This window comes from Pleurodeles waltl, chromosome 7, assembly GCF_031143425.1.
Source record: "Pleurodeles waltl isolate 20211129_DDA chromosome 7, aPleWal1.hap1.20221129, whole genome shotgun sequence".
Taxonomy (NCBI): Eukaryota; Metazoa; Chordata; class Amphibia; order Caudata; family Salamandridae; genus Pleurodeles; species Pleurodeles waltl.
Window position 1 is genome coordinate 14273017 of NC_090446.1, and position 17283 is coordinate 14290299.

Consider the following 17283-nt stretch of genomic DNA (forward strand, 5'->3'; position numbering starts at 1 on the left):
TTAGAATCAGGCCCTATGACTCTAAACATTGTCATTCTGAAAGCATGAACAACCTAAGCATAGACTTAAAATGGCTAGGCTTCCAGACGACTGGGTACCTGTGAGGGAATCAAGAAAATTTAAATGCAACTTTCAAAATTCAAGTACCACTCTTTGCCTGAGGTTCAGGGAACAATCTGAATGATTTCTAAACCATCATATGAATCAGGTTTTTGAGAAACCATATTAGGAACACTCAACATTACATCTTGAACTCTGGCTTTTGTTCTCTCAAATTTGCCGGAACATGAACTGCACACATTGCAGATTTTCACATAGATAGAAAATACCATTGAATGATTTGTGCACCATGAATAACTCAAATTAAACTCGGGAAATAAATCACGCGACTTGCCAACTCGAAAACCACCAAGTAAATGTTTTAAAATGGTAGCGCCTAATGAACACCGTGATTTTTGAACACAGAAAGGGAATCGCGCTGCTTGCCCATTCGAAAGTCACCAAACGAATGTCAGGAAATGGTAGCATAGGATGAATAACATGAATTACACACAAGGAAAGAATCACACGTCTTGCCGATTCAAGTACCACCATATAAAAGCCTAGGAATGGTAGCGCACAATGAATATCAAAGGTTAAAGCACAAGAATACAAATTGCGCGTCTTGCTGATTCGTAAGCCACCATGTATCTGCCATGGGATGGTAGTGCACAATGAAATGAATATCAAGGTTTAAAGCACAGGAAAAAACGAATCGCGCGTCTTGCCGATTCAAAGGCCACCATGTAACTGCCAAGGAATGGTAGCGCACAATGAATAACATGAATTGAGCACGAGAAACGAATTGCGCGTCTTGACTATTCGAATGCCACCATGTACCTGCTGAGAAAGGGTAGCGCACAATGAATAACATGAATTAAGCACGAGGAAAGAATCGCGCATTTTGCCGATTCGAGTATCCACATGTAAATGCCATGAAACGACCAAGCGCACATGCACACGCACAAGAGTCAAATCGCTTATCATGCGAAGAATAGGCCCAAGAACTCGAGCGTCTTTGATAACGGAGTCGGGGGCCCCACCCGACCTCCGTCTTACCGCCCTGATCTAGGATCACCAAATGAAGTGAAAAAAGGGCGAGGCCTGGAGGATCAAAATAAGCCGCCGGAACAGGAGCTCAGTAAGTTGCTCCTGCTCTGCACCGGGACCTCTGAATAGTGAGCATGTGGAGCTGTGCTAGCTCCCTTATATAGAGTCTTGGCCCAGCCCACAAACCACACCCAGGCATGCTGCAGGGGAAACTTCTAGAAGGCTCTGGAAGAGGATCACACCCTGACACAGTCTGAAAGCCTGCAGCAGTACATCACATGTGAACAGTGTTTATATGCATGCTGAACATAAGTCTTCAAGATTAAACTCTGCAATGCAAAAGGTTAAACAACATCATATCAGCAGAATGCATAAATTACGTTAGCTTGAAATTGCTAGGTTTTTGAATTTTAGTTGCCCGTAGAGCGCGCACTGCCTTGATGCTGACATAAGGACATTAAGTTCAAATTTAAGTGTGAGTCGTTAAAGAAAGATGTTATTGAATATATATCACATATTGTGAACACAAGCAATATGAGACAATCATAAATCTAAGTAAATTACTTACTCTATTGCCTATACCAACTGAACCCTAGAAGCATATTTTGATGGACTTTGTGATCAGCTTCCGACCACCTATCCTGTGTTTGTTTCACATAGTTCAACTTCATGGGCTGCCCCTTAGTATTGTGTCTGATCATGATTCTTAAGTCACATCTCAGTTTTGGAGTGCTTTTTGTGAACTATTAGGTATTTCAATAAAAATGTGTTTACCAATTGGCATCCACACTGGACAATCTGAAAGAGCAAATCTGTCTTCTGAACAGTGCATTGGGTGTCATATATTACAACATGGTGGAAACCAGTTAGATTGCATTGCCATTATTACATGTGTGTATAACAATGCTAAATGATTTCCACACCCTAGACCCTGTCCAGAAATTGTACTACCTGAGCCTTTTTTTTACATAGGTGATGGTGGAATACATCAAAATACACACCAAGCACAAATCAATTTGCAGGTAGCACAAGAGCCCTATAAGATTCAAGCAGACAAACATTGTCAGATAGCCTCAAAGTACTAGCCATGCGGCTTTACTTGGTTATTTACCTTAGTGATTTCTGTACCGTTTTTCTGTGCCTTTCTCTGGTTTTGTTATACTCTGTCTTGTGCCTTCCCTGTTTTGTCTCTGTTTATTGCCTTTTTTGCCATTTATTGCCTTTTTCTGTTTTTTTTGCCTCTTTATTGCCTTTTTCTATTGCCTTTTCTGTTCCGACTTCTCCTCTCCGCGGTCCTGCCCCTGCATCCCCTGCGCCCCTGCGCCCCTCACGCCCCCATTTGCCACCGCCTCCTAGCTGCTCCTCCCTCCCACCTCCCCTTCTTAATGGCTACTGCTGCACGGCGCTGAGAGTGACCCTGTCCTGCCTTAAGGCCAGGCACAACTCTACACGCCGAGCAGCTCCACCAGCCTGCCCCTGTGTCCCCGACTCCACCCTCGCTGCTGTCGTGAGGTCGGGCCCTCCACCACCCACAGGCACCCGCCTGCGCCTCATCCCTGGTGTCTAGTGGTTGCCATAGGTATTGTATGTGTTTCCTGTAGTCTGTCTTAGTATTTTTTGTGCTGTGTTTCTGTGCTTTTCTCTGGTTTTGTTATACTCTGTCTTGTGCATTCCCTGTTTTGTCTCTGTTTATTGTCTACTTCTGTTTGCTGCCTTATTCAGTTTTTTGCCTTTTTCTAATGCCTTTTCTGTTTCGACCTCTCCCCTCCCCGGTCCCGCCCCTGAGTCCCCTGCGTCCCTGCACCCTTCGCCCCCCCATCTGCCACCGCCTCCTGCCTCTCAGCTGCTCCTCCCTCCCACCTCCCCTTCTTAATGACGGCCACTGCGCGGCACTGAGAGTGACCCCTGATCTGCCTTAAGGCCAGGCACCACTCTACACGCCGAGCAGTTCCACCAGCCTGCCCCCTTGTCCCGGACCCTGCCATCGCTGCTGCAGTGAGTTCGAGGCTCTCCACCACCCGCAGGCACCCACCTGCGCCTCATCCCTGGTGTCTAGTGGTTGCCGTAAGTATTGTATGTGTGTCCTGTAGTCTGTCTTAGTGCTTTTTGTGCTGTTTTTCTGTGCCTTTCTCTGGTTTTGTTATACTCTGTCTTGTGCCTTCCCTGTTTTGTCTCTGTTTATTACATTTTTCAGTTTTTTTTGCCTGTTTATTGCCTTTTTTTATTGCCTTTTCTGTTACAATCTCTTCTCTTCCCGGTCCAGCCGTCGCATCCCGTGCGGCCCCGCCCCCCTCACGCCACCACCTCCCGCCTCCCTGCTGCTCCTCCCTCCCACCTCCCCTTCTTAATGGCGCCCAGCACCAGTCCCCCTACCCCTCGCGCCTCCCACGCCGCCAGAGGCTGCTACACCGCAACTGAACTCCTCGGTTCAACCCCGGCTGCCCCACCGCCTGCGTCCAGACCTCCCCTAGGCACACCCACGGACCTTTCTCCTGCCGTATATGCCACTTCACCTGCGCTCAAGCCACCAAGCACCACAACAACATCACCCACCTCAACCACCTCAGCTGCATCCTCCTCAACACCCACTCCATCCACAAGCATGCCATCGAACTCTGGGACCTGCCCACATCAACCTCCCCAGACATTGCCTTCCTCACCGAAACCTGAATGAACCCCTCATCGGAACCCAACATCGCCATAGCCATCCCTGAGGGCTACAAAATCACCTGAAGAGACCGCACCAACAGCCAGGAGGAGGAATTGCCATAGTCCACAGAAGCTCCATCAGGATCTCAACCGACACCCACAACGCCCTAGATGCCGCGGAATACATGCACTTCCAAATATACGTCAACGGCAACACCACCCTGAGAGGAACCCTCGTCTACAGACCCCCGGGCCCCTGCCCACAATTCTGCAACACCATCGCCGACACCATCAGCACCCAAGCCCTCGCCTCTACAGACTACATGCTCCTTGGTGACCTGAATTTCCACCTGGAGAACACCGGCGACAGCAACTCCTCAGCCCTACTGGACAACCTTGCCAACCTCGGCCTCAAGCAACTGGTCACCTTGCCCACCCTCTCAGCAGGTCACACACTCCACGCCATATTCTCCTCCAGCAGCCACGTCACTTTCACTCACACCACTGAACTCCATTGGACCGACCACCGATAATTTTGCCTTTCAGAAACCCACCACCAACAGCATCACATCCCTCACCGCAAGTGGAACAAGATATCCAAGGACCAATTGATCTCCAACTTCGCCACGCCCTACCACCCAAAACCAACGACCCCAACACCGCCGCTCTCAACCTCAAGCAATAGCTCGACGACTGCGCCAACACCCTCGCTCCACTCAGGAAAACCACCAACACCCGTGCCAACAAAAAAACTGCCTTGTTCACCGCAGACCTTCAGACCTCCAAACGGGAATGCCGGAAAGCCAAGAAGATCTGGTGCCTAAAACAAAGAGAAAGCAACCATGCCGCCCTCAAATCCACCATCCGCTAACATCACCAGCTCATCCGGACCACCATAAGATCTTTCTACGAAGAACAAATTGACAACAACGCACACAACAACAAGGAGCTCTTCAGCATCATCAAGGAACTCGCCAACCCCAAGTCCTGCTCTGCCGACCTCCCCCACTCGCAAGACCTCTGAGACTCCCTGCCACCTTTTTTCACTGCAAGATCACACGCTTCCATGAAAGCTTCGCACCGCCGTCCCCCACCACCACAACTGCCAAGGTCGACCCCAACGCACCCATCCACACCAACATCCTGAATGCCTGGACCCCCACCAACAACGAGGAAACCACCAAGACAATGAGCACCATCCACTCCGGCTCTCCTGACCACCCCTGCCCTCACCATGTCTTCAATAAAGCCAGCCAAATCATCGCTCCCCAGCTCCGGACCATCATCAACAGCTCCTTCGAGACCGCCATCTTCCCGGAGAGCTGGAAACACGTCGAAGTCAACTCCCTGCTCAAAAAGCCCAAAGCCAACCCCTAAGACCTCAAAAACTACTGGCCCATTTCCCTACTCCTCTTCCCTGTGAAGGTCATCGAGAAGATAGTCAACAACCAACTATCCCGCTTCTTGGAGGACAATAGCCTACTCGACATCTCCCAGTCTGGCTTCTGCAAGAAGCACAGCACGAGACCGCCCTCATCGCTTGCACCGACGACATCAGGAGCGAGCTTGACAAATGTGAAACCGTTGCCCTCATCCTCCTTGACCTTTCCGCAGCCTTCGAAACCGTCTGTCACCACACCCTTCGCACACGCCTCTACAATGCCAGAATCTGCCACAGAGCCCTGGATTGGCTCACATCCTTCCTCTCTGGTAGTACCCAAAGAGTCCACCTCCCCCTGTTCCTGTGTAAAGCCACCAAGACCATCTGCGGAGTACCCCAGGGATCCTCACTCAGCCCCACCCTCTTCAATGTCTACATGGCACCGCTCGCCAACATCGTCCAATCCAACGGCCTCAACATCGTCTCCTATGCAGACAACACTCAGCTCATCCTCTCTCTCACGAAGGACTGCGCAACCGCTAAGACCAACCTCTACGCCGGACTTCACGCCATCACCAACCGGATGGAAGCAAGCCCCCTCAAGCTGAACTTGGAGAAGACTGAGATCATCATCTTCACCTCCAACAGATCAGCATGGGCCGACTCCTGGTGGCCTGTCACCGTGGGGTCTGCCCCACGCACGCAACCTCAGCTTCATACTAGACTCTTTGCTCTCTATGACCCAGCAAGTCAACCTCATCCTCATCCTCATGCTTCAACACCCTTCGCATGCTCCGCAAGTCCTTCAGATGGATCCCCGTGGAAACCAGAAGAACGGTCACCCATGCCCTCATCAGCAGCAGACTGGACTACGGCAACACCCTCTAAGCGGGAACAATGGCCAAGCTACTGAAGAAACTCCAGCACATCCAGAACACCTCAGCACAACTCATCCTCAACCCCCCTCGACATGAACACATCTCAGCCCACCTCAGAGAACTCCACTGGCTCCTCCTCAACAAAAGGATCGTCTTTAAACTCCTGATCCACGCTCACAAAGCGACCTGCCTACCTCAGCGAGAGTCTCAACTTCCACATCAGGACACGCCAGCTCTGCTCAGCCAACCTTGCCCTCGCAACCGGACCCCGCATCCACCGTACCACAACTGGTGGCAGATCCTTCTCCCACCTTGCCGCCAAAACCTGGAACTCCCTCCCCGTCAACCTACATCTGACCCAGGACCTCATGACCTTCAGGAACCACCTCAAGACCTGGCTCTTCGAGCAGTAGCACCCCCCCCCCCCTCAGCGCCTTGAGACCCTCCAGGTGAGTAGCATGCTGAACAAATTACTGATTGGTTGATTGATTAATTTACCCATCATTTAACTCTCCTGCGCATACATAAATTCAAATCACATTTTATAGACCGATTCCTTGTAGTAAGTTTGATTGGTAACTCTGCAATAAAAATATAAATAACTATGCCTTTGCAAGTTTATCTGGTATTTCATGTCTCCCTGCTCAAAAAGGCTCGTTCATAAGTGGTTCCTCAACCCTATATACATCTGTTATAGTTAACAGAGATGACACATCACCAACAATGAAGACAATTCTAGACACATGTCTATAGAAGGGAGAATTATGGTACTTAATTGAATGGAAAAGATTTGGTTCTGAAGGAAAACCCGGGAAACATTCATATTCTGCATATGCACCCTTTGTGGAACAATTTTTTCATTCCTCATTACCTCACAAGCCTTGGGAGTAGACAAAATTAAAGGGAGTGTACCTTCAGTATTACACCTATACTTAGGAGCTAGGTAGCCTACTTGTCTACGCTTCACCCTTTGGCACACTGATGTCATCATTGTTCTGAGGGTATACTTCATATTGGGGCAGCTTTGTGGAGCCCTTGCACAAGGAAAAAGTGTAGACTTAAGCCATGTTTTTGTGGCCCACAATGGTGAAACTATTACTAACTGGACTATTGTTGAAAGAGACACATTTATAGAAACATTCAAAACTTTTGCCAAAGATAATGCCAAATATCAAGGAAGTCTGAGGCATGCTACAACTTCTAATCAATGGTAGACTTATTGTAAACTCTTGGAATATTTGGAAAAGCACATATGTGGCAGCCATCTTGGGTTCTGCATATCTATAAAAGAAGACTCTGCCCAAGTATTAAAGTTCCCTGTGATCGGAAGCATCACGGTTATGCAGCACTTGCCTCACAGTCAACTATGAAGGATTTTGAAGATCAGAAGTACCTATTTCTTCTGAAGCACAAACACCGCATATGAGCCCAAGTAAAAGAGGAAGAGAATAAGTGACAGCTTTCTCAATGTAGATTTTTTTCTAATTAAACTGTTAAATTAGTTTTGAGACTAAACATCACAATCCTTGCAAATCGTAATCTAGCCCTGAAGCTCAAGTGTTACAGCAATACTTATCTCTTGCTCTGGATCCGAAAAAGTATGGTTTGTTGCACGTAGGAGGACATTTAAAGGGATAACTGTTGGCACAAACTTTTAGAAACAGAGCTCACGTTTTGCCCTTAGTGCACTTTGAAAAATAACTGATATTTAACCCCCCAGAAGGATGATGATCTTTGATTAGGAAATCTATTATCCCCACAAGTGGAAAATACTCTATATGTACTTCAACCAGCACCCTTTAAAGACTGAAGTATTGGAAGTAATATATTGAAACCTTTAAGGGGTAATTTGAAAGAAGTACAACATTGATGATGTTTAACTAAACTTTATCTGTACACGGTCTCAGCTCTGTAACAAAGCCATTCTTCACTAAATGTCCTCCCATACCTAAGCTGCAATAGAAAGGGAACATCACACCAATCACAGGCTAGGATCTTGCTATCCCTCAGATGGATTACTTTTAATATACATATAGACAACTGGGAGTTGTACAAACGAAAGAACAAGAAGAGGAACCACATCTCCTTATTGATGGATCGATTCCCTGGAGTCCCTTTTCTAGTCCCCTCCCTGTTGATCTTGTCAAGGCCATTGAACACATTTTTGGGTACCGTACCAAGGTGGGGTGGGGGCATGGATACTACTCTGCTCCTACATAGGTATAGAAGTCTTGTCAAAGAAAGGTAGAAAAAGTGGTAGAGGTAGGTTAAGGATGGTAGATAAAGGGCCTGATTACAACTTTGGAGGAGGTGTTAATCCGTCCCCAAAGTGACGGTAAAGTGACGGATATACCACCAGCCGTATTACGAGTCCATTATATCCTATGGAACTCGTAATCCGGATGGTGGTATATCCGTCACATTTTGGACGGATTAACACCTCCTCCAAAGTTGTAATCAGGCCTAAAGTATGTTTTCACATTTGGGACAGGGAGGAGGAGGAGAGGTCATATTGCTCCTGGTTACTCGTTTGCCTCAGCCTAGCAGTTATAAGTATGGGCAGATGATTTTCGGGGCCACACATAACATAACACTATAGATGGGCAACTGTGAGTTCCAAGAATGTTTTACACGACAGGGCTCTGAGTAGCATCGCTTTGCTCTTGATGTATGTTTGATGTCCCTCAAAACACCACTGTGAAAAACATCCCGTAGCTCACAGCTACCTACCTATAATTCTACATATTATTATTATTCATGTGGGACAACCAGGTCACATCTTTTCCTCTATATATCACCCTCTAGAATACAGACATGTCAGACAAAGTGAGGCACAGTGTACATAATGTTTGACATTTTATGTATATGTTATTTAAAAGAAAATAAGTTAGACATGTAAAGAGACTTTGTAGCTACAACCCACATTTTCAGAAACATGATAATTGGCCTTGCTTGCTCTGGTTCATTTCTTCCTCAGTCCCCTGGGGAAAGTTCTCTGGGGCAGCTGCTCCCCCTAGAGGTTGTGTCAGTGATATGAAATACCCCGCTCACTGCAGAGTTCAGAGACATACAGAGGTAAGACTGTCAGCTCAGCACCAATGTCCACCTGTGGGGTCTGCATGGTCACAGCTTGGATTTACAGCTTTCCTAATAGTATTTTCTTGAAATTTACAAACTGTGGTTTAGATGCAGTGTAATGAAGAAAGACATACCTACCGCAGCTCCAAAACAGGTAATCTAAGGACTATTTGCATACACCTTGTATAAAAACTCATGCAGTCATATTATAAAACAAATGTGACCTGCAGTTTTTGTGTAAACACCTGTACATGACGGCTTTGTTACATTTTAGTTGTGACCTTAATTCTCACTTGTAATTAGGAAGCAACATCACTGCTCTATTGTAATAATTTGTTATGGTTGATTTCTGATGTCACAAATCTTGCAGTCTGAGCCAGCAGAATACGGAAAGCGGCTCTTTGACCACAGTATCAAATTCTGCTTGATGCTCTAGACAAGCTAGGGAGATTATTTTGGATTGCTCTGTCACAGCTGTGCAATATTTGGGGAACCCTGCCTCAGGCCTCATGTAGTAAAGCATGATAGGGCCCGCTTGTACCTTCATTTTTAAGTTAGCATTTCTTCTTGATGATGACTATCACCCAATAATGCACTGAGAGACTATGAGAGAGTATGTGCAGCTTGCTTCTTGTAAGTGTTGCTGCCATTCTGTCTGTAAACTCCATCCAAGGTCAGGAACACATAGCGCGTTGCCCTAGGATTTTGATTGCCTAAGGAGACAGCTCTTCAATTGCAGACATATCACTGCGTCAGCTTTGCACCTCTCACAGTGGGTCACGAACAGTGATTGTACTATAAAAAGTGCCTCTGCTATATATTCATCAGAGAAGCACTTCTGCAAGGACTATCTTGAAATATGGTGCAGCATCCCCGAGATGAAGCCCTACTCACCCTGACCACTGACCTCTACCCTGCTCGGGACAATACCTCACCCTACACCAGACCAGTGGATCTTCCCCTTGTATGGGGGGTCGAGTTAACCCAATTGATATGGCAGATGTTTATGTTAACCAGATACACGTTCCTACTTAATTCGTAGGAACCATATAACACTCATATGTGGTGGAAACTTTCCAAAAGAGACCTTACTAGAATTAACTGAGACTCCACTGAACCTATGTCCAGATTAACCATCAAATTGTTGTCCAAATAAATTATCATTTTTACTCCATATTCTCTCAAACAACCTACCATTGGTCTCAGACTCTTGGTAAAAAAACAAGGGGGGGTGATGAAAGGACAAACAAGTAACACACTGATGCAATACCTTTTTCCAAATTGGCACCAGTGAAGTCTCACCTAAGTCCGTGTTCTCCTTGTAGACTAGGGCTGAGCCTAAGCTCGGCAATTAGGGAGGTTTACAATGGGCAATTTCCACAATAATAAGACTTTTTAGGTTTTTCTCTTACAAAAGGAATTGTCAAGGCCAATGCTCAACTCGTGAAGTTATGTTTATGTACAGTATCCTAGCAATTGTACACAAATAAGTAAAAGTGATTTAAAATTACAGCAACTAACTTAGAATCTTATAGACTGTGAGAACTGCCTAAACTAAACAATCCAATACAGAAAAATATATGTATCGAAATCATGAGTCCAAATAAAAAGTTACACCTTTCTTATCATAAGAGCAAACAAAAAAGTAAAAAGATGGAGAACAGTGGGTTTTGTAGTGGAAAGCAAAGTTCTATTTTCTTTATGTGTATATTCCTGGCTCTAGCTCTATTGTTCTTAAAGTGCTGCTCAGAGTGGTGAATAAAAAGGATTGTGCATAACGCTAACCTCCCTTCTTGTAACCAAATTGGCATTCAGGTTCCCTGTGCTAAGTATTATAGGACACAGGGCCTCATTCATGTGAATCTGACGCATCAGCATTGCTGCGTCAGATTTCTTGTGCCTTCCACACATCCACTATCAATGCCATGGTTACTCTGTATTTACAATACCAAGTTCCATGGCACAAATTTTCACAGGTGCGTCAGAAATTCTGATGCATCTATTGGCGCTAAACTGAGTCATTGTTGGAGTTGCATCATTAAACTGATGAAACTCCAGCAAAGAGAGTAGAGTGCCATAGGAAAAAGCCCTTCTTCTATTTTACGCCTGCTCTGAGCAGACGGTAAAATTTTGATGCAGTGAATTCGCTGAATGATGCTGTGAAAAGTTGTACATTTCACTGTGTCAGTTCTACGTGGGTTTTTCTGTTGGAATACCTACCTTGCATAAATTATACCTGGCGCTAAACTGACACATTGGTGGTGTTGCATCATTAAACTGATGGAACTTCAGCAATGAGAGGTGAGACCCATAGGGTAAAGCCTTGCATCAATTTTACGCCTGCTCTGAGCAGACAATAAAATTTTGATGCAGTGAATTGGTTGAATGATGCAGTGACTGCATCAGTTCTATGTGGCTTTTTCAGTAGAAATGCCTACCTGGCATAAATTATACGCATCACAGGTATAGTATGATGCAAGGCTTTACAAATTGACGCATTGAGCCCAATGCGTCAGTTCTCAAATATGGAGCAGTGCAGTACACTGCTAGCGCCACCGCTGCATAAAAGAAATGAGGCAGCGGTGGCGCATTGGGGCTTGTAAAAGAGGCCCACAGTTTTAGACAGTTCCAGTAGCATGCTACATCTCCGTAATAACCTTGTTCTTTTACCTGGTACAAGTGACATCTACTTTGACAACGCATGTGCACGGACCCATTTTTATGTGTATTTGTTTTAATTTGTTCTTTATTTTGTCTCCATTACTTACAGTTGTCTAATTCAGTCCTGGTTTTGTGGATTGTGATCCTTTTATTTCTAATAGGTGATATTCAACTTTCTGGAGGAAAATAAAGGGCTTTTACTTCCTGATTGCTTGGCAATTCACTTCCTGATACTTTAAGTTAAAAGGAGGACTAGATTGAAGGTGGGTGCATTATATGTTTTGTTTCTTAAAATAACTAACATGAAGTACAGCCAGTAGGACTTCCCAGACAAAAAAAATATATATTTCTGAAAGACATATGAACAGCATACCAAAATGTACAAATATACATGTGATAAACAGAGAAACAAGTTCAACAGTGAAAACAGCACAAAGCCAAGAGGCATTGACTGAACCCACCTTACAGTCCAAGAACACTGGGTATGGGGAGACGACAGAAAAATCACACCTTGCCTAGTATGACTTTAAATTGTAGACAAAACAGGGGAGCGTAGAATGCAATTTGGACATTTAAACAAAGGGAAAAATTCATATGATAATGAACAAAAATAAAACAAGAATAAGCAAAAATAGAAACACCAAAGGGTTAGTAAACATATTCATATACGCCAAACTCGATTTTAAAGTATCCATGACTTTTCCTCTACTTTTCATAATAGATGTTCTCAACTTGGCAGAATCATCATTGGTAATAGCTGTATCTTTGTAGGTGAATTTGTAGACAGTTTAGACAATGAACAGTAACAACACTCACTGGAGAATAGGTTAGTGGTATGCAGTAGCCATTGTCTTCAGATCTTAGCTGTAAATTTATGACATTCAACTGTGCATTCTTAACAGCAACAGTGTGAAGTAACATGGACTGTACTCATCATCAACTGCTGATATGTTGTTTATAAGAAAAGTCAGAAATCACAATGAAGAGACTGAAAACAAACATGTTTCGGGTAAACTACTTTTTCCTTGATTACGCACAAACCTTTAGATTCATAACAATTGAATTCAATTAAACAGAAAACAACGAAATTGAGGAACAAGTGTGATTCACATACTTATATGTCAAATTAAATCTGATTGGTGAATCTTTAAACAAAAGAGACGTCTTCAGCAGGAGTTCACCAACACTGCATCATCCTCTGACAGCAGAGGCTCAGCCATGGATGCTGCATTTAAAATTGCAGCTGCAACCCAAGGAGCCTGTGAAATGTGAAAAGTATCCAGAATGAAAATAAATAAAAACATTCCTAAGAAAAATGCCACCTGCTTCCCCTGACCTTCAACAGATGGTAGTCACACAAGATGGCTTCTGCTCTTTAGAGCTCTGTGCGGATTTGGCCCTTCCTGGAAGGAACAAGATGTTTTCACATAAAAATGATAAATTTCTCCAGCATTTTTGAACACTGAGCTTTGCAGCTGCATAAATATTCCTGTATCTTACAGACACAAAGGCCCATATTTATGGATGGTTAGCGTCACCTTAGCGTCATGACTTTTGCTGCTAAAGCGGCGCTAACTTAACTCCATATTTATATTTTGATGCTAGACCCCTCTAGTGTCAAAATATTGGAGTTAGCACCATTCCTAGGAACTACCAACCCACCTTGCGTCAATGAGGTGCAAGGTAGACATTCCCTTCCGAAAAAAGACGCTAGCCTTCCAGTGCCATGTAACACCCAACGCTGAAACAACACACAAGTAGGAGGCCGACCTAAATAATGGCATTAAGCCCGCTTAGTGCCATTATTTAATGCCTGGTCTGACCAGGAGTTAATGTGCGAGTACGCCTATTCATGGGGAAACACCATGGAATGAGCACAAAGATGCCCACTTCAAACCCCAGCATCACCACCACCCACACCACAGGGAAACCACTGGAGGGGGGAGCCCATCCCAGGTAAGTTGCAGATAAGTATATGTTTGTGGTGTGCAACTGGGGGCCCCTTACATGGGGCGCCCTGGCTGGCACGGGGTATGTTGGGTTTGCCCAGGGGACACTGGTCCCCTGTGGTTGGCACTGGGGTTTGACTTCTGTCTATACTTAGACAGGAGTCATTTTTTGGCTGCTTGTGCGTCAACAAATTACCCTAGGCTGACTAGCTGCAGATATGTTGCCGCTAATCAGCCTGTCCTCATTTCTAACCCACTAGCGCCATTTCCCCTAATGTCATCTGTCATCAGCTAGTTTCTTCTTTTGAGACGCTATCCATTCTTTAGTGCCGTTGTGCATTAGAGAATGGTGCTAGAGAGCGTTAAAAACAATTAGGCACCTCTGCACTAACGCAGTTGTGCGCCATTTTTTATAAATATAGGCCAAAGAGTTTTGAAGTTATTTCAGAGACTTCAACGTGTACACACTCCTGTGATGGTAAGGACCTGAGGTAATTATTTATCTACGTCATTTATAATTCACTTCATAAACCTCTGCACACACCTAAACTTTCTACATCAAAATAATCAGAGACACCACTCAGATATTCAATAGGTGGCACTCTTCAAAACCCAATAAACTATGCCAGCATGCAAGATGTTTTTAGGTGCATAGATTATTTTAAATAGCAACATTTTTTCCTGCATACTTTACCAGAATATTTAATTTAGAATTGTTTTATCTTGAAGGCTGGCAGGAAACCTAATTTAGTCTATTTTGCTAATTCTTGTTAGAAAAAAATACCATTCTACTCCAAAGGTGTTAATGCACACTGAGAAAGGATAGTAGGTTAAGCTCACACTACACATTTGAAACTGTGATTCAGGGGTCCTAAATACATTTGTATTTAACCATTAAAAATATGTAATATTAATTTTAATAAAAATCCATGTATTTGTGTATATGTCATTTGAGAGGCAACACAATCTTTGTAAAGTTACAAGTTTGGCTTAGGTGTTAAAAAGATAGTAATATTTTTCATACAAGTAATATTGTTCAGAAAGTTTTAGTATGCAAGTACAACTTTTGCTTCAAAACCCATAGGGCTTTATAGATAGTTAGAACACCATTTGCAATGCTTACGTGCATAGAATTTCAACAAAATGCAAACATTTTTAAAGACATATCAATTTGTAGGATTTAAAAAAATGTTGGAATTGTAAATTAAATAATGTATATTATTTGGAATTAAATGACACTTCCAGATGAATGAAAATCTTCACTTTTGAACAGATTAGAAAAAACGTTTTACAAAAAATAGAAATTGACCTTTAAATATGCCTTGTTGCTAATTAAACTGTTGTAACTTTCACTTTTGGGGGGACTATATCACTTCTGCTTAGGGCCTAATTCTAAGTTGCCCTTTATTTGTTTCAAGGATTTCGAAGGGCTAGACTCTCCACTTACGACTAGTTTCCCAGCACTGAATAACAGACATTACAAGTTATTTACCCTCTAATGAGCTCCATCATGCTGACCATGAACTAACAGGGAATTCCTGCATGTTAAACCTGATTCAGGGGCATATACGACCCCATTAACACCAGCTCACAGAAGGTGGTAAATAGGATGGAAATTTCTGCTGGTTGGGGGGAAGGGAATGGGTAGCCATCAGGGCCTGGGGAAGCAGGCTTGAGGCTGAGGGAGCATTGTCTGCTCTCCCTGTGGTGCTGGAGGGGACAGCTATGGGCCACCCGGTGCTGTTTCATCATGCACATGGCCCAATATTTCTGGCCCTGGTAATTTCTGGTCTGGAAACTCCAGAGCACAGCAGTATTCTCCTGGGGATGCTGCTCAGCCATATTTACAACGAGAACTATTTTGGTTTTAGACATATTCTAAAATGTGTTATTTTAGTTTTCCTTCCTATATACATAAATTCTTAGCTGCGTATTAGTGTATGTGTACAACTCTTTTGCTACTTTTACTTTTTTGTTAAGTGTCAACAGGTAAATGCTACCAGTGGCATCACATTTAACCTGACATGAAAAAGGTAAAGTATATTTTTTCACAATTCATCCCCTTTATACTCTCTTTCAATATTACAGTGAGAAAAGTGAACTGGAACATGAAAGAAGACAATCAAACCCTGATTTTAGATTTTGTTCTTGCGGGAATTTCCAACATTGCTTCAATTCAGAAGCCCCTCTTTGCCGTGTTTCTACTCATTTACCTGATCACCATTCTTTCAAATTCTATGATCATATTAGTAACATCTCTGGACTCCAGGCTCTACAAACCAATGTACTTCTTCCTGAAGCACTTGTCCTTCCTTGATGTCTGCTGCACCTCAGTCACCTTTCCAAAGCTACTTGACATAATTTCTGGACACCATCACATATCTTTCATGGGATGCATCTCACAAATCTATTTTTTCTTGGCTCTTACCAGTGCAGAGTTCTTACTTCTTACAGCTATGGCTTATGACCGCTATGTGGCAATCTGCAACCCTCTGCGCTACTCAGCCCTTATGAATCCCAGGGCGTGTCACTTCCTGGCTGCAGGGTCTTGGGCTCTAGGTTTTCTGGACACTATGCCACCTGCCATCCTATCATCCCAGTTGTCTTTTTGCAGCTCCAATTACATCAACCACTTCTTTTGTGACCTAGTGGCTCTGATGAAGAACGCCTGCGGTGGTACCCAGCGCCTAGAAATTCTGATATTTGCAGAGGGGCTTTTTTCAGGACTCATGCCCTTTGTGCTGACGATCACCTCCTATGTTCACATCATCTCCACCATAATGAAAATAAGCTCCGCTTCCGGGAGGAGCAAGGCCTTCTCTACCTGCACCTCACACCTTACTGTTGTTATCATATTTTATGGGACAGTTCTTTGTATGTACATGAGACCTACATCTGTCTATGAACTGAATCAAGACAAGCTCTACTCTGTGTTGTACATTGCCTTGATTCCAGTATTAAACCCTATGATATACACTTTAAGGAATAAAGATGTTAAAGGGGCTATAAGAAAAATGATAGTTAGGCAAGAGTGTGGGGAACACATCTGAATCACTCTGTTGGGTGTAAACACTGATGCAATGGATGCTGAATTTCCTTGTCAAAGAAAGACATACAAGTTTATCTTTATGGTCATGAGATACACAGTGGTGATTTGAGTAGAAGGATTTATTTAATTGCATCAACCATGATCTGATCTATTTCTTTTGATTAATATTCCTTTACTACTCAACAGCTTTATTGCAACAAGGCACAGCTTGATTCCATGCCAAACTGTGAGGTGTCATCTCTGCAGCCAGCCTTTAGCTCTATTTTATCTATCCATTGGCTTCTGAGTCAACTGTATACCTAATTCTTGAGTTGATATTATCTTCCTCTTTCTATTAGAATATATGCCTTAGCCGCCATGCATGGCATTGACACCTTTACTGTAACCATTTAGATTAGTATACACCCTTCCAGGTAAATTCAGCTCCATTATTTGTGAGATTGGCATTGACTAGGATTTGTTGACAGGAGACATATATTTTCTATTCCTGACATCCTGGTTTATGCAAATACATGATGCAGCTGGAGATATATATCCTATCTACGGAGG

The 17283-nt window shown here is 43.8% G+C and overlaps 1 protein-coding gene across 1 annotated transcript; it reads left to right on the plus strand.

Annotated features, from left to right (window-relative positions):
* Window positions 1-15793: 15793 nt before the first annotated feature.
* Window positions 15794-16735, plus strand: LOC138246720 (olfactory receptor 5V1-like). The gene has a single exon (XM_069201491.1). The coding sequence runs from the start codon at window positions 15794-15796 to the stop codon at window positions 16733-16735; it is 942 nt and encodes a 313-aa protein (XP_069057592.1).
* Window positions 16736-17283: the final 548 nt, after the last annotated feature.

Coding starts and splice junctions, on each gene's coding strand:
- LOC138246720 (XM_069201491.1), top strand. CDS start 15,794: ATGAAAGAAGACAATCAAACCCTGATTTTAGATTTTGTTCTTGCGGGA.